This window comes from Cyanistes caeruleus, chromosome 10 (genome assembly GCF_971803275.1).
Source record: "Cyanistes caeruleus chromosome 10, bCyaCae1.hap1.1, whole genome shotgun sequence".
NCBI classification, from domain to species: Eukaryota; Metazoa; Chordata; class Aves; order Passeriformes; family Paridae; genus Cyanistes; species Cyanistes caeruleus.
The window spans coordinates 5,493,101-5,510,797 of NC_141710.1; the positions used below are offsets into that span (position 1 = coordinate 5,493,101).

The window sequence follows — 17,697 nt, forward strand, 5'->3', positions numbered from 1 at the left end:
CTTCTCTGAACAACTTGTGCAAGGGCCTCACCACCCTCTTCACCCCAGGATGACACTGCTCTTGGGATTTTGGTATTTGCTCTCCATAAGGAGATCCATTTGAAGGATAAAGTAACCTTCCTGGTATGAAAGGGGGCAGATGGGAGACCCCAGAGCAAGGCCTCATGACATCATCCCAAAGTCCATGAGAACCCATTCCCAGATCACAAGACCAGTCTGCAGCATTGAAGTACACTGGCTTTTTATTCCATGCATTGTTTGCTTTGATAGTCATTCTTGTTTCCATCACTGTACACTGGTCAATACAAAAAAAAATCAAGTTTGTCTCAGGAATCCACAGAGCAGGGAGGAGGGGATGAACACTACTGGACAGGGCCAAGATGAAATGGGTACTTAACACGACAGTGGGGAGGGCAACATTCAGCTCTGGGAGAAAATCTAGGCTAGTGTTCAGGAGCTGTCAGCAGCCACAAGAACTGGATCAGGGTACTTGGGATGCTGGAAAGGGAACCCACAGTTTACTCCGGCCCTGGAATGCGGTATTACTACAAGGAGTAAGCAGGCTCACCTACACCTCTCAACCCCAGACCCTGCCAGGAGAGGAAGTGTGAGGAACCACAGCAGAGGTGCCCATACAGCGATGTGGGGACTGTGTCTGTGCAATCCCAGGGAGATGTCACTAAGGAAAATCCTACATAACCCCCCCAGAACCGACAGCAACCATCCCAGGAATGTGGGGGTGCTGAGCCAGCTCTGCCCACACACAGCGAGGCCATGGGACGTGTGTGCAGGGGAGGCTGGGGTGACACCTCCATGGGTGGGGCAAGGGGCTGCCCTTGTGACATTCCCAGAGGGATGCAACGTCAGGGGCAGCAGGTGGGAGCAGCAACACTGGACTGGAGCAGTGCAATGACCTGGGGGTCTGAGAACAGAGTTAAATGTGGCAGCCTGGAGGGGGCAGCTTTGCTTACCCAGGTTGCAGAACAGGCCAGCATGTCCCCAGGCAAGGATGGGGAGGGATCAGCACACACCTAGGACAACTGGCCCAGAAGGGTCTCAAAATCCCAAACACCAAAGCTCTATGAGCCCAGTGGAGCTTCATCCCATGGTGGAGCCTATGCAGAGACCACAGGTACCCAAACCCCTCTGGAACCTATTTCTCAGGGACTGGATCACCACAGGCTGGAGGCCCTGGGGAGAGTGACAGACCTGTGCTGGAGGCAGCTCTGCTTTGGGGCTGTTTGTGGAACTGCCCAAGGATACCAGTGCTGTCCATGGGTCTCCCAGAGCCTGCCAGGTCTGAGCAGAGTCTCCCCAGGGGCACAGAGCTTGGCATCCTTTGCTGAGGACACCCAATGGCAGTTCTCCACCTCTCTTTACACCACAGTGTGCTATGTGCACACAGTTCTCCACTGCTAAATTCCCACACCGTGGCCTCCAGCCTCCTGAGTAACCATCTGCACCAAATCCCCTCTCATACCACAACAGCAAAGCCATCTCTGCCCTGCCAGCTCTTCCTGCCACTGGCCGAGAGACCAAGAACATTGGGGAGGAGAAATGAAGGGTGGGAAGAGAGGGGGAAGGAGCCAGGAAAAAGCTCCACTCCTCACAGGGTTCTGCCTCTACCCAGAGCAGGGTGAGCAAGTCACTCCCTCTCCAGGAGCCTGCTTGGTCCTGCCAGGGTGATCCACTACATGGACCCATTGCCCAGGGCAGCTGCCCTCCTCCCTGATGTCGTTTTGGATGCTCTGTCCAGGGAATCTTGTCACAATTATTCACTTTGTGATCAATTCAAAAGCCCCTCACCCCCTGACCATCCTTCCCACATTCCCACCCATTCAGTGGCTGGTGACCATCAGCAACGTGAGCAAACTGCAGCTCTGCCCATGAGGAACCTGACTGCAGCCATCCACCCCTCCCTGTTCTCTGCCCTGGAGATCACTAGAGGCAGCAACTCCTGACAGCCACTGAGCCCAGCTCTGCTCCCACCCCTCTGGCGAGCAGGGAGAAGGTAACATCACACACAGAGATTACAATTGTGCTAGCGGTGAAGCCAACCTTCTGATCTACAGAAATGATAATAAATAATAAAATAACATCATAACTTAAGATCTGTCTGTAGTCCAGCTACAAAAATTTAAAAATATGGGATAATTTAACTCATACAATACTGCTCTCTGTATAAGTAAGACATTTTCCTTCACTTTGCCATGAGGCTATAAATTACCACAGTTAAGTTCAAACCAATATTTTAACATAAAAATGTAAACAAACAAAGCAACAGAAGTACCTGTCCATGGTCCATTCCTGCCGTTCACCTCTGGCTGGCCATGCCAGCCAGCACACTGGGAAGGGCAGAGGGAGAGCTCTTTCAGGGGGACATCAACTAAGGAAAGGGGGGGGAACGTGCTCTATCGTTTTGTTCTCTTTCAATATTGTTTTAGAAGAGTAGTGTTTGAAGGGAAGGCACTATGAGTTCTATCAGAAAACAAATTTTTCTCATCTGCCAATGCCTCGGCCTGTCATATACCAGTACTATCCTCACTTGCACCTGCAGAGTTTCAGCTTAGAGGAGACACAGAGGCCTCGGGGCACACTCGAGACACGGCCGTGCCACGGCCGTGTCAGGATTCCCTGCACAAGGCCTGCCATGAAGGGCAGGAAGCTGCTAATGCTTCCAAGAATGTTCAGTGAATAAGGAGACAGAGCAGGGCTGATGCTCTAAGCCAGGCCAGTGATTCCCAGTCTTCCCCCTCAACACACAGCCCTCTGCTGGTTCTCGATGCTGCTCTAGGTGAGAGGCTGCTTCTCCTGGTCCAATCCAGACGTCTCCAGCGTCCTCCCCAGAAGTGCTCAGGCTCTGCGGAATGTGCTTTCCACACTTTGCAAGTCCTTGCTTGGCCAACACTGAGTTGATTGATTTCTTTGACTGACTGAAACAGACAGGAGGTAAGAGGAGGAAGTAAACTGGGAAACGGCACACTGCATCTGAGAGAGGTTTCCCTGCTCAGCTGGAGGTTGACACTCCCAGAGTGAAGCAAGGACGGTGGTAAGAAGTGCTCTGATACCAATTCTCAAGAGGACGAGGTTAGAATACATTTGCAGGATCTCACAACAAAATGCTGATTAAAAAAAGAAACTAAAAATCCTTAAAATAAAACCCATCATTACATTCCTGGGGATGTATCGACTCAGAAGACCCTGGATGTTAGCACCTCAGTACGAGTTTTCTCCAGGAACAGTCCACCTTCTGATTAAAAATGACCCAGCTGGTTATACTGAAAACACTTTGTTCACAGGTGACTCTACAGTCAGGTCTTTTTCTGCTTTTCCTCATTTGATAAGACTAAGTGGTTTAGTTTTCTTATCTGTTCTCCAATCTTCAGGGCCACGAGGCCTGGTCCCCTGTGCAAGCAGCAAGAGAATCCCCCGCGTCTGTACACAAAGCTGTCCAGGCAGGACTCCCAGGATGTTTCTCCGTAGTGTGCTTGCTTTCTGAACTTTTTTTTTTTGCAACGAGTCTGTGTGTCTATAAATACAATCCACTCTTTACAGTAAAAAGTGTTAAAATGTCAAAAAAATAAATATCCATGTTACAGTAACTAGATTATTCAATAAAATACATCCCTGCCATTCTTGATTGAAATGCTCAAAGAGAATTAATTTCATTTGGACATTTTCCAGAGATTCGGGTTATTGCAAATCACTCCTGGGGTGGGAAGGAGAAGCATCTTCTCTTCCTGTAAAGTGTGATGAAGGGGAATGAAGTGGAATCTCAGGGAAATCAAAATGCCAGTACCAGGAAGCTTTGGGGGAAATCTGAATTACCAAGTAGCAGAGCTGCAGGGCTTATTGGTCCTGACTGTGGCATCAGAACACTCCCCTTCAGAAGAGTCACAGTCTGATTCTCCAAACTGTGGTGGGTTCTGCAAGACAAAAGGAAAGGGGGAGATTTGAGCACCATTCCTGTACTGCACATCACCCACACATCCCAGTCTGTCAAAGCAGCCAGGCAAAGGTCACCACCTGCAGAGGAGGTGAGTGGCACACATGGGAGAGGGCACAGCACACAACTGCCCCACCAAAGGTCACTTGTCTCCCCTAAGAGAGGGGACAGCACAGAAATACCTGGTCAGAGCACTCTTAAACACAGGGTTATGAGGAGATCATGCAGCAGGCTCTGCCCTACCCCTTCTGAACACTTGAAAGGCAGAGAAAGGAAGAAAGTCATCCCGGCTTTGTCATCAAGGCTGCTGATGGATATGTCTGAGGCAGCTTATATCTACTCCATTTCATTATCTATTTTTATCCCACTTAATGCAACTGCAAATCTGATGGCCTCCCAAGATCACACTCATCAGGAAGAGCACATTATGTTCAGCTTTGTTTGTGCTAGTCTCCCCCAGCCACTCTTTTGCCAAGCAGGAGGAAGATGGGGTATTGCAGCAGTTGCTTTGCCATAGTACACCTACCACAGCATTTTCTAGGCAGCGTTCCAACTTTGTGGCCCTTGGATTCTTTTCCATAACATTTATGTAGTTTTTTTCCACTGAGTGGAAGGACAAGGGGATAACCAACTCACCTCACAGCTGTGTTCATCTGCACAAAGTTTGCCCAGAGACATCTGAGTTTTGACCCTCCGCACAGCACATTCTTTGTCCGAAAGCCCATCTGACTGCGTGGAGATTTCAATGGGGATCTCTGGAGTCTGGGACAACATGTCCTCCAGCTTCTCAGCCAGCTCATCCTCCAGCTTGGTGGCCAGCTCATCCGGGCTGTTTGAGTGGTCGCTTGTGTTCCCCTCCTCTCCATCCGACACAGAGAAGTTCTCAGAGCTGAAGGTCGAGTAGGACTGGCAGCTACTGATGCAGCGGTGGGGTCTGCAAACAAGGAGAGAAGTTCAGTGTTCATCTTGGATGACAGCCACAGGAACTTCCTGGATGCTGTGTTCACTGCTCTGCTGCGCCAGGCCTTGTGGAGTGCCTTTCACATCCCCAAGCTACAGAATTCTACCCCTTCTGAATGACTCAGTTCAAGACCTGCATCTTTAAATTAATCTGTTCTTATCTGGCCCTGTCTGATATGTCTACTAACCCTATATTAGTTGATCTGCCCTGGAGCATACTTTTCTTCGACAGTGCATTTTCCTAAAGGAAAGCAAGGCTGTACTGTGGAGTTCTGTTTATTATTTTTATTTATGACATGGATGAGGGTATTGAGTCTTTCATTAGTAAATTTGTGGATGACACTAAGCTGAGAGTGTGTGTCGATATGTTGGAAGGTAGGAGGGCTCTGCAAAGAGACCTGGAACAGTTGGGCAGAGTCCAATAGGATGAAGTTTAATTAAGTCCAGGTGCCAAGTCCTGAATTTTGGCCGCAATAACCCCCTGCAATGTTATAGGCTGGGGACAGTGTAGCTGGACAGTGCCCAGGCAGAAAGGGACCTGGGGGTACTGGTGACAGCAGCTGAACATGAGCCAGCAGAGCCAAGAAGGCCAATGACCCCTGGCGTGGATCAGGAGTAGTGTGGCCAGCAGGAGCAGGGAGGTCATTCTTTCCATGTACTCAGCACTGGTGAGGCCACACCTGGAGTGCTGTGTCCAGTTCTGGACCCTCAGTATAGGAAGGACCTTGAGATGCTTGAGCACGTCCAGAGGAGGCAACAAGGCTGGTGAGGGGCTTGGAATATGAGCCCTGTGAGGAACAACTGAGGGAGCTGGGGTTGTTTAGCCTGGAGAAAAGGAGACTGAGAGGTGACCTTATCACTCTACAGCTCCCTGAAAGGTGTTTGTAGTCAGGTGGGGTTGGTCTCTTTCTGCAGGCAGCAACTGACAGAACAAGAGGACACAGTCTTAAGCTGTGCCAAGGGAAATTTAGGTTGGATGTTAGGAAAAAGTTTTTTATGGAAAGATTGATAAAGTACTGGAATTATCTGCCCAGGGAGGTGGTAGTCATCATCCCTGGATGTGTTTAGAAAAAGACTGGATGTGGCACTCAGTGCCATGGTTTAGTTGAGGTGTTAGGGCATGAGTTGGACTCCATGATCTTAAAGGTCTCTTCCAACCCAGTGATTCTGTGAGTTCAAGCTAACCCACTTGGGAATACCTGCATCACCTGGCAGCCATCTCAAAAGCCAGACAGGGTTTAAGACCATCCACTCAAGAAATAAGCTCATGGTTACTTGACCATGGAAATGGCCTTGTGCCAGAATTCAACACCAATGAGGCAACACATCAGTTGAGGGAACATGCCAGGAGACCCACAACTGGGCATCACATGAAACAGGCAATTTGTCCTCCTATTCTTCCAAGTTAGTAAATCACAGAGGAAACAACATCACACAGGAACTGTATGAATCACATAACACATCCAGCCCAGCATTCTGCCTGCAACCCCAGCCAGGAAGGTATAATCTGGGAGAAGTATGAGAACAGGGTATACAGACAGAGCCTGCTTTCTCCTGGCATCTCTTCCTGGCTTGTACCATTCACCAGATCTGACTTCCAAGCAGAAGCTCAAACCCAGAAGACAATGCTAACAGTTGCTGACAGATCCACACTCCAGAAATTTTGCACTTACAGCTCTTCATGGTCTGATTTCCACAGCACACCTTGACAATGAGCTCCACATCTGAAAATGTTCTGGATGGAAAAAGCGCTTCCTTTTGCTCATTTTAAAGTCCCATTTGCTTCACTGGCTGCCCCTAACATGAATGTGAAGAATCATTCCTTGTCTATTTTCTCCACATAAATTAGAATTTCATGCACCTCTGGTGCTGCCTCTCCTGCTAGAGAAACATTTCACATGTTTAATCTCTTCTTCTACAGAAACCATCCCTAACTACTCTTGTCACACTTGTCAGTACCTTTCCAAACTTTACTGTGGTTTTTGAGCTGAGGCAATGAAGGGGGCATTAGGATTTAAACTTCAGGTGTGCTGTGGATGCACACAACAGGAGACAAGATTTTATTTTCTTCTCTGCTCCTTTGAATCAAACCTTCAACCTGTTTGCCTAGTGGATCACTCCTGCACTTAAAGCAGCCAGCCACTTTCATGAAGCTACAGCACCAAGTCCATGATGTCTTTCCTGAGCACAGGACTGCAAATCCTGCTGTTCCCCAGGCTTTAGTAGGAACACTTCCCCTAAGTCTTATTTTACAGGCAGCACCATCAAATTTGATCTGCTGTTGTCACTTAGCTCTGAAATCTTATCTGAATTCAGCTACAAAGGTGCTGGGCTGGAGTTTTCCCCACTGTAGTAACAATTAATAAACAACACTGGGAGTAGCCCACAAAGGATTCCCATATCCACCAAGTCTGATCCTGGTGAAACAGATGCAGCAGCTCATTTACAGAGGCAGAATAATGTTATCAAGTGCAAACAGCCTGAAGCAGGAAAGCTGTGCCAGAGACAACATCTCAGGATGGGCTGGAACAGCGAGTGGACATGAGGGATCACCTGAGGGTGGATGGGACACACCAAATTCTGTTCTTTTGCCAGCACCTTCACCAGTTTCAATGCTGGTGTGCAGCTGTTATGAGAATTCTCTGTTTTGTCCCACCAAAGAGAGATTAGAGTGAATTCACCTTTTACCTTTGTCTACGAGGAAATTCCACTTCACTGTCAACTTCGCCCTCCTCCTCTTCTGACGACTCATCCCCACTCTGGCAGAAAACAAGGACAAAAAGGTGTAATGTCTGGGGAAGTTCAAACACGGCTGACCCTTGGTCCTCCAGGACAAAGTCACTGCAAAACAGTGCAAAAATCTACAGGCTGCAAGAATCTAGACCAGAAAATAGCCTATGTGTCAGGAATGCTGACTCAGATATTGTCTACCAGGGGTTGTTTCAGGCAGCCTCAAGGCTGCTATTCCCAAATCTGGCGTGACTGACTAGGAAATACACTGGAGTATTTTAGCAGGTACAGAGTACAGAATGTTCCAGATTCTCATTGAAGCAAATAAAGTAATTAGCATCACATAGAAAGCCACATAAATTATGGAGCAGATTTGGTGCTCTTGGGTTTACCCTCTTCTACCACAGCTCATCAATAAAGAATGGAGGATGACACAGCCTTTGCCAATGGGTTTCACTAGCTAGGAGAACTTGGGATTTATTTCATACCTCAGTGAGCACAGAGCCTTTTATTTTCCTTTTCCCATCCAAATCTACCCCCACACCTATTTCTTTACAGCCTCCTTCTATCCTATCCAACCTGTGAGCCCCTCATTCAGATTTATCTCATCCCATCCCCTTGTTCTACAAGGTACTACTGCCTTCACACTGGGGCCAAACCACACTCTTGGTCTGGTAATTATGCTATTCTCCTTGACTTTTCCAGCCAGGCCCAGTTTTCATGCTCTTTAAACTCAGACTTCTCTCACCATCTGGATGGAAGCAGGAGGAACAAAGAGCTACTTCTGTACAACTGTGCCATAACCTCATTTTTACTCTTGCAAAATCTTCACAAAATACAGGAGAGCTATGACTTTCAGTGTAGGGGAACAATTTCCAGCAAGTGCAGCAAAAGGGATGTCCTCAAGACCACGGCAAATGTTGAATCTTTGTCCTGAGACACACAGCAGCACTACAGATTCTCTAAGAAACTCTCACGCAATATTACAGAACAATTTAAATAACGCATTTATCCCTTCCTTTGGAGAAAGGCTTGAAAGCATTTTGAGACTGTTTCAACATCAAAAATTCAGCAGAACAAGTTGCAATTCAAACCAATGCAAAACTGCACATAACAGAACCAGGCCCTACCAAAACCACATCTTCAAAGCCCAGTGCTCTGTCCTTACCTTTTGGAGGGATCTTGCTTTGCAGGGCAGCCCTGAGGAAGCCAAGTGCTGGGGAGTGCCCAGGGCGGACGCCACCGTGCCCTGCTCCTCCAGCTTCTCCATGAACTGCGCGCTCTCGTAGAGGGACGCGGATGCTGGGGACTGGGGGCGGCTCCCCCCTGGTTCCACAGACGCCATCTGTGCCTGGCCGCTGTCCTCATCCCTGCACTGCAGGCAGGGGTCGTAGGCATCGGCCTGGCAGCACTCCCAGCGCTCAGCCGTGCTGTCCTTGCTGTCCAGGCCGCGGCGGCAGTCGGCCTCCATGGCGGTGGAGATGAGGTCGGGGCTGGAGCCGGACATGCGGCGCTGGGCGTGGTTGCTGAGGGGGCTGCGCAGCGCGGCCGCGGGGCCGAAGTACCGCAGGTTGTTGGCGCAGGTGGCAATGTCCTGCCCGTGGGCGTGCAGCCGCGAGTGCTGCCCGTGGGGCCCGTGGCCGGGCTGCTGTGGCACTCCGGGGATGTGGGGAGGGTGGGGAGTGCCAGGCTGGGGGGCATCGTCTTGCGCTGGCTGGTTCTTCAAGATCCCTGCAAATTCATTGTAGCTGCCTTTGCTGTTCCCCCGGCGGTGCCGAGGCTTGCTGCGGTACCGGCTTTTACCACTCAGGGTTGACATCTTGGGACTTCCTGAGACTGGGGAGCCATTGGATGCTGCTTCTGTGCTGGGTATGCCCTCTGACTTCAGCAGATCTGGCCTGGGTGACAGGGAGAAGAAGTTAAATGTCAAGCCACAAACAAAGAAGTGACACCAGCCCAGAGCCAGGATGAAGAGGCAGCTGGAGCCAAAAGCACGCTCTCTTGCTTCCTAAAATCTACAGGCTGCCCTCCCCTTCAGCTGCTTGACTCCTGCATTTTGGTCCCTGTGATTCTCTCCACTCAATGCCATTTCCATTCAGCCCACCCTGCTCTACACTCCCATCTTGCTGCTTTTTCCAAGAGCTGTCACACGCTCTCTTTTTCCGCTCTTATTTTGATGTTCTCTCCCAAAATAGCTCCCTCCCAGGACCTTGAGGCAGAGCATGGCTCTCACTCTGTGCATGTACAATGGTGGTGATCAGGCTGCTCATCTAAGAGCCATGTGGGGATATTAATTCAGAAGTGATTATTCACTGGTAATCAGGACTAACTCCTGGAAATCCCCAAAAATGTAAAGACTAAGACAACTCCTCTAGAAAAAACATAATCTCCCTATCTCAAAGTCATGCAGAAGAGAAATAACTGAAAGGACAGCATGAATTCCAAAATCTCAAATCCCAAATTAATTCCTCAACAATGAATCCATCCTTCCTGAGGCCTGCCTGATTTCCACAATCCCTTGCCCTGCTTATTCCCATACAAGTAAAGGATGATCTTGGACAGTTAGGAATTTGAGAAAACACAAGAGATACCTCCTGTCCAAGGACCATCATCTGCTCAAAAATCACATGGACCAACAATTCATTCATTCAACCAACATATCCCGTGATTCTGTAGCTCCAGAGAGCTGCCCAGGTGGTAGGGATGGCAGAATTCATCCCTTTCACCTTAAGATAATTAAACAATTATGGTTCTGAGGATTAGACCAGGCTCAAGAAACCCCTTTGTACCCTGCATTTCATCAGGCTCAAAGGGAAGGAACTGCCCAGTAGGGATCTACCACTGGCTCTGGCACAGGACTGGGTTGTTACTTCTCACCGTTTGGTCTGGCTGCCTGGTTTATGGGAGACCCCTTTCCTCTTCATCAACTTCTCCACTGTGTTGGGGTGGATTATTGGTCTGACTGGGTGGCGTTTGTAAGTCCCAGGGTATTTTTTTTCCACTGCTTGTTCCCTCCTGAAACATCAGGGAAAGACAAAAAAAGAAAACCACATCAATTGTCTGTCTCTCCACCTGCTGCTCTCACTGGACAGGAACTGGCTCTACAAGGAAAACGCTGCATGCCCGACTGCTCTGCTGGGAAAGGGCACAGACACTTCTAAATTCCTTCTGCAGCCATCATGCAGCAGGGACAAGGCGCTGGCAAACAGTCCAGGAGCAGCACTGTCACTCCCTTCACACATGGGCCAACGGATGCCAGCACCAAATGAGAAGATGCTTTTCTCCAAGTCAGTAACCGCTGACAGTGGTCTGCAGGAATTCACTCTGAAGGGACCTCTCTCCCTGCTCAACAGCAATTCCCTAACCTTTGTAGTTTGTCAGGGGACACTAAATCTACAAGTGCCACTATCCAGTTTAGAAATGAAGCACTGTTTGTGCTCTGCTGTGTGCAAACTGACACATGCATATCACCAATCCCAGACACGTACTTGATGAGCTCCTTCTCCCGCACCTCCAGCTGCAGCATGATAGCACTGAGCTCCATGTACAGGTTATTGGCTCGCTCCAGCTTCCTCTCGTAGTGCTCACGGATATCTAATGCATGTCTGAAAGGCAGAAAAGGCTTTATTCCAGTCTGACTTCCATGGCCAAGAGAAGAGAAAGGAAAAGTACAGGTGCTTTAGGAAAAAGCCTTTTGAAAGTCAAATTTGTCAGCTGTACCGCACAGAATCCCGGATACAGCTAACAGTGAATGATGATTGATTAGAGCCTGACACAGCAATAAATGGTTTAGAAAGTGTTCAACAGCCCTGAAAGAGTGGCAACACTCCTCCCTAGAAGAGCTGCAAATGCCTCACACGCACCCAGAAGCCCTCTGGCCAAGCCCTGATCAGCCTGTTTGCACAGAGAAGGGGCTAAACCAGCCTCTGCAGAAACAGGAAAGTCATGTGTCTGTATTTCATTATCAGCAGGGTGTCCCCACAGCTCCAGCTGAAAGACTTGGCCACCCAAAGCTCCCTGGAGACAGGGAACACTGAACAACCACTGCATCAAATTACCCAGGCAAGGTAATTGGTTTGACACAGAACTGCTTCTTAGAGTTTTATGTTTCTCTGTCAACTGTATTTGCAAATCTGTATCACCAGAGGAAACACTTTCCCTTCTTTAAATAAACCTTCTGCTTTCATTTTTAAATTGGTTTAATGTTCAAAATGCATTTCAGTGGGCTGTTCATATGAAGTATGTTCACTCCTCTGGAATAACTAACCCAAAGAAAGTATCAGGGCAGAGAAAGCTCACAGCCAAACCCGGGATGGATTTCCCACCGAGATAAATGTATCTGCTTCAGTGCAGTTATCACAAACACCAACTCTCAGGCACAAATATTCCCTGGGAAACACACAAGCCTCTGCCACCTTGTCTGGAGCAAACTGTTGAGACTGCCCAAGAACAGCGACAGTTCTCACTGCTTCTCTTCAGCTTCCCATCAGTTGAGCAGTGCTCATGGCCTAGGCCATGCCCATGGGAATTTTGGTTTCTGGGTTCACAAGAAATTTAGGCTGCCCAAATTTATACCACCAGGAATACTGGGTCCTGTTTTGGGAACCTCAGTACAAGAGGAGAATAAAAAGCGTCAGGGGCTGGAGCAGGAATCCCTGTGAGGAGAAGCTGAGGGCTCATTTAACTGGGAAAGGAAGGCTGGATGGGAAAAGTGAACAGTAAACACAGAAGACTTTGAACAGACCTCAGCTCTTCTCTTCGACGGCGAATCAATTCTTCATCCAGCCGGTGGATACAAGTTCCTTCACTTTTAATTTTCTCAAAATGTTTCTTCACTTCTTCTCTCCATTCAGCCTAGGAAAGCAATTTACTTTTAGCTATTTACAAAGAATTGGGATCTGTAGGTGCGCCATTGAAAAACTCTTGGGCAATGCTCTTCATGTCTGCAGAAAATTACAGCTTTGCGTTGAGAATCTATTTTTGTTAGCTGAATTATTTTGGTTGGTACACTGCAGCACATGTAGTGCCAGCATTTTCAAATGGTATTTACAATTTTGTGCTCCAAACAGAGAATTTAAAACATATCTGCATTCTCTAAGAAATACTTTTTTTAATTCCTAGAGCTCTTCTTGTCCTAAGAGAACAATTTCCTTTAATTTTGGCGGTGAAAATAAGTAGAAAGACTCATAATTTAGAAAGCTCCATGATGATGCCTGTCTAGAGTGATACTCTATTTGCCCCTTGAAGCCCTGGCTCCTGGAGCAGAGTCTCAGCTTGGAAAAGTTTGGGTAAAACATTTTCAAATATCCACCAGGTTGCTCCTCCCCAAGAATCAAACTGAAATCATGGATCCAGATTTTCTCTACTCAATCCGCCCTCCAAAATCGAATCCTTGTAGCTAATTCCAGCACTCACAGGCTACAGTCTTTCCCCAGTTACCTGGGATTTGAAGTAGGTTTCCTGAGGAGTAGCCAGCACATCAGCAGAGGCGATGTCCAAGTGCATCAGTGTCTGCCGGAAGGACGGGCGGTTCCGGGGCTTGCTCTGCCTGAAACGAAACAGAAACAGCCAGGGGTGAGGTGAGGGATGGGCACTGCCAGCCTCTCCTGCCCTTCTGGGTGAGGGATGGGCACTGCCAGCCTCTCCTGCCCTTCTGAAAGGTTTCACTAGATCCTATTCTCTGAACCAAGCAGCTGACAGGTTAGAGCAAAGGAGCTTTTATCGTTTTCTCTTTTGCTGAATACAATTTAATTGTGCTAGAAGTGGTTTGTGGTGACCCACTCTGAAGAAACAAAAGGGGTGCAAAATGTTTAAGCCCAGAAAATGTAACAAGGTGAAAGATAGCAACAGTGTCAGTTTCTATCCTAACTTGCTTGTCAAGAAGAAACATACTTTGGTTTGTTGTCCCATCAATTTCCAAATTTTGTAATGAGAAGACTAGATCTAGTAGAAATGAAAACTTGCATTCAGGGTGCTTCTAAGCACTAAAGGTCTGAGTTGTCACACAGCACATGCCTGAGTATTGCAATGCACTGAACAGCCCCAAAGATCACAGAAAAATACAAAAACGTTTGGATTTTTGAGAAAAAGGACCAGCACTTGAGTTTCAGGACTGAATCCACCTTGCAGAGAGCAAGAGCAGCTTCTTGAGCTTCCTTTCCCCTGCCAACCACCTCCTTCCACTAGGTGGGGATACAAGTGTTTGCAGGTGCTCATTTGTACCGAGCTGCACAAGCTGCCACAGCCCGCCTGCTGCAGCTCAGGGTAAACAGCCACAGGGAAAGATCCACACGTGCTCTGGCCCGCTGTCCCCTTTGTGCCATGGGGAGGATGGCTGGTAAAATCCACGGACTGGGAAAATGCTGGAAGATCCTTTACACTGTGTCAAGATGTAATTACAAAGACAAAGCATCAATGTGAAACCCAAGACAAAGAATTTAAATTCTAATCTGGTACACAGAGGAAGCTGAAAGCATTTTCCATATCTGAACCTGGAAAATCTGTGCTCCAGACAGAAAGGTTGTTTTTCCTCTTTGTCCAGTCCAAAAGCCAGTTGCTTTCAAGCGTTCTTCTGAGTGAAAAAATCAGTTTCCTTCACTCTGGATGTGGCCTCAAGGAATTTTACCCCTACTTTCCTTCCAGCTCCTCTTCCCACAGAGACACTTTTTATCCCCTACTTTGCTACAGCAAATCAACACCCTCTGTGAAGGCTCCTGAAGATGTCCTGGGGTCCAGGCCTGCTGCCACAAGGAAGTAGAATCCAAAATGTTAAGACTTGTTGTTCTCAGGACAAGTGTGAGAGTATCTAAGAGCCCTCTGCTCCAGGCTCCAAATTCGCGCCCTGACTTTCATGGGTTTTGCTGGGAGCCAGCCCTAGGTTTATGCTGTATGGGGTGCAGGCTCTTACCAGGTTTGCTTCATGAGGATTTTGAAGCCATCTGGGCAGGTGGAAGGGACAGGAAGGTGGAGGCTGTTGCTGCCCACTCCCCAAATGATGGCCGAAGAGTCCACGTCCTTGTAGGGAATCTCTCCCGTGAGCAGCTCCCACAAAACCACCCCAAACGACCTGATGAAGAAATAAGCCAGGAGAAATCGAGTTCACACAAAAGCTGTTAACAGAAACATCTGGAGCTTCAAAAAACAGTTTGTTGGGCAAAACAGGGAAATAGGAATGTCTGGTCCAAAACTGCAAGCAGATGCAACAGTGTTTTTTAACACACCAGGTAACTCCTCTGCTCCAGAACTGAGCTGAGCACAAAACCACACTGGTTTTCACCCACTCTTTCCTGCTTCTTGGTGAGATTTTAAAGATCATTTTATGTACAGATTAAGTCTTGCTCCTGTTAAATGAAAATACTCCAAAGTCTACTCTCAGATAGACTTTGAACTGTTCTTGCTGGTAAGAACAGATGATTGACTACTGCACAGACTGACAAGTGTCTTACAGGGACAACACAACAAAGGTTTTGTGGCTTTTCTACATTTCATTTAACTGGTCTTCTTTTCTTTTCCCTAACCAAAGGCTCCCTCTGCTGTTACCTGTAGTCCCAGGTAAGAGTTTCAAGGTTTGAGACTCAGCACTACAACTACTGCACCACAGAAATTAGGAAACAAATGCTACTTGCATAACTGTCAGTACCAAAAGCACATGAGGTCTCATCTGATATTCCTTTTGTTCTGAAGAAAGGAAGAGTAAAGCAAAAAATAATTAATTAAGAGAACTCAGTCAGGGAAAGAACCTCCTACAGGATCCGAAAGATATAGGTAAGAAAACTCACTTTGCTTCTTGTCCTTAGTGAAGTTACCAGAAAGAACCAAAACCTTAATTTTTAACAGCAAACATTTGTTTTGTATACAATCATCACCTGATCAAACACCAAAGAAACACCAAACCAGTCAGTACAGAGGTAAACAAAATGCTGCTGAGGACCACCACCACTGTTACTGCACATCAACAACTGGGCTGTGACACAGGTGAGGCACAACCATCTCCATTTCCATGCCAGACACCACCTTACCCCACTGTCCCATTCTCCTGTGGAACACTGACCCTTCCAAGCTGGAGACTACAGCCAGGTGGAAGGTGAGAAGGGTCCCTCTGGCTTGTACCAATAATCCAGTGCTTTTATTCAGTACAGAAGAACTTCTAAGGGACAAACTACCAGATCTGAACAACCATCAGTCAGGAAACAACTTCATGTGAAAAACACTCCACTTCTAAAGCCCATTGACTTCAAGTCATGTGTAAAGAAAAATAAAGCAACAAACAAGCAGAATTTGAATATTTCTCGCCTCAAAATCCTTTTTTGTGGGCTGCAGGAAAGCAGGGATCCAGAAGGTTGGACAAACTACCATGGAAAGCTCATCTGGTTTCATATTTGTTATGACTAAGAACTGACAAAGGATTTCCAAGACTCCTGATAAGATTATAGATTTATTTTTCTGCATGCTGTTAGGATGAGAGAGAGCAGACATAGAAGCAGCTCAGGAATTGTTCTCATTTGTTGGCAGCATTCATGAACATCATTTTTATTCATCTTGAAGGAGGAATGGATGGCAAGGGAGAGTCTGAGCAATCACCACTGTTATGAACTCCAGAGGAACTGGCACTAAAAAGCAACACCAAGTCACTGAAGGAAGGAGCAAAGGGTTCATTGGATAAGATGTTCTGTGAAATATCCCTGAACATAAACCACTCTAAAGGACAGAAAGCCAAGGGTGGAAATCCAGCACCACTCGTCCTCACAGTCCTGTGATTCAAAGGGAGGGGTTCAGCAGACAAATGCTGGGTGTGTTTTCTTTCCAGAACAAACCAAGTGCTCCTCCCAGAGGACCTGGCTGTGCTGTGACCTGGACACCTAAAATAAACACAGTGGACACCACAGGCACAAGAGCAGCTGGACACCACAGATAACACCACCTTCCCTGCAGGAAATCTTGCCCTTCAGGCCAAGCCCAGGCCCGAGCCAGACCTCCAGCAGCAGCTCCTGACTCCACTGCACCCTGGATCACCCGCGGCTTTGTCCGGCAGCTCCCTGCCCTGCCAGGGAAGGGACAGCATCTGAAGCTGAAAAACCACAGGAAGCAAAATCCCTCCTGGCTGTAAAGCAAGGACAAGGGCATTTGTCCTGGCTACTGACATTGAATATGCAGAAATAATGAGGCAGAAACAGAGATGCAGTTCCCTTGAGGGCTCTGAAACCCGTGGAGAGGCTTCCCAAAGGAACTCCAAGGCCGAGCCCTCTCAAGCGTTTTTAACAGCACAGACACTGAACCATTCCTTGTGTGCCTTTGGACACAGAGATGTTCCACAACAATAGAAACAGGTTCCAAAACTCTTACAACCTATCCTGGTTTCCTCCCTCTTGGATCTGGGACTGGATTCACTGGACTGTAATCCTGGGGCTGCCCCTACAACAACCAGCCTGGTGTGCAGGAAGCACAAGGGTGTGGACAGCAGAGCAGGGAACTCCTCACAGGCCCAGCATGGCCCTGAAGAGGGCCAGAAGTGATGGAAAACCACCCTGGCTGTGGAGGCTGCTGAGGGGGCCCTGAGCACAGCACTAGGAGAAAATTCTCAGCTGAATAACGACACAGAGAACAATTTCTGCATTTGCTTCCTGCCAGACACAGACTGTCTGCACTGATCTTTAGCTGGAAGCTGCAGGTCAGCACTCAGCCAGCACACCTGTGTCATTTCCCTTTCCATCAGAGCCCACCAAAGCTCAGGGCACCAGGCAGAAGGAAAAAGGAATAGCCCACCACAGAGCAAACCATGCTCAGGCACAGGACGAGGAAAGGACATGGGAAGTGCTGGGAAACCAAGGGACTGAACAGAAGGTGAAGGTTCTTGCCCATGAACACGACTCACCAGATGTCCACCTTCTCGGAGACAGGCTCGTTCCGTATCACCTCCGGGGCCATCCACGCCACTGTCCCCGCAAAGGACATTTTGGTACTTTTATCACTGAGCTCTTTAGATGTACCAAAATCTGAAATCTTTACTGCATCTGTGTGTGTAACCAAAACACTGGAGAGGGGAAAAAAAAGAAGTCAGCATT

General features: G+C 47.9%; 1 protein-coding gene across 10 annotated transcripts in view; it reads right to left on the minus strand.

The window, feature by feature from the left end:
- Nucleotides 1-224: 224 nt before the first annotated feature.
- MAP3K13 (mitogen-activated protein kinase kinase kinase 13) overlaps nt 225-17,697 on the minus strand; it is a 71,833-nt gene continuing 54,360 nt past the window's right edge. For 9 of the 10 annotated variants that reach the window (XM_086844373.1, XM_086844371.1, XM_086844370.1 and 6 more), the window contains 11 exons: nt 17,508-17,666; nt 14,544-14,702; nt 13,076-13,184; nt 12,381-12,490; nt 11,125-11,241; nt 10,514-10,651; nt 8,805-9,534; nt 7,595-7,665; nt 4,583-4,880; nt 3,829-3,926; nt 225-3,740 (listed from right to left, as the gene is read on the minus strand). In XM_086844373.1, coding sequence (XP_086700499.1) covers nt 3,704-3,740; nt 3,829-3,926; nt 4,583-4,880; nt 7,595-7,665; nt 8,805-9,534; nt 10,514-10,651; nt 11,125-11,241; nt 12,381-12,490; nt 13,076-13,184; nt 14,544-14,702; nt 17,508-17,666 — 2,026 coding nt within the window. In that variant the 3' untranslated portion in view covers nt 225-3,703. Of the gene's footprint in view, nt 3,741-3,807; nt 3,927-4,582; nt 4,881-7,594; nt 7,666-8,804; nt 9,535-10,513; nt 10,652-11,124; nt 11,242-12,380; nt 12,491-13,075; nt 13,185-14,543; nt 14,703-17,507; nt 17,667-17,697 lie in introns of those variants that run through there. The other variant, XM_023933418.2, reaches the window with a different exon arrangement.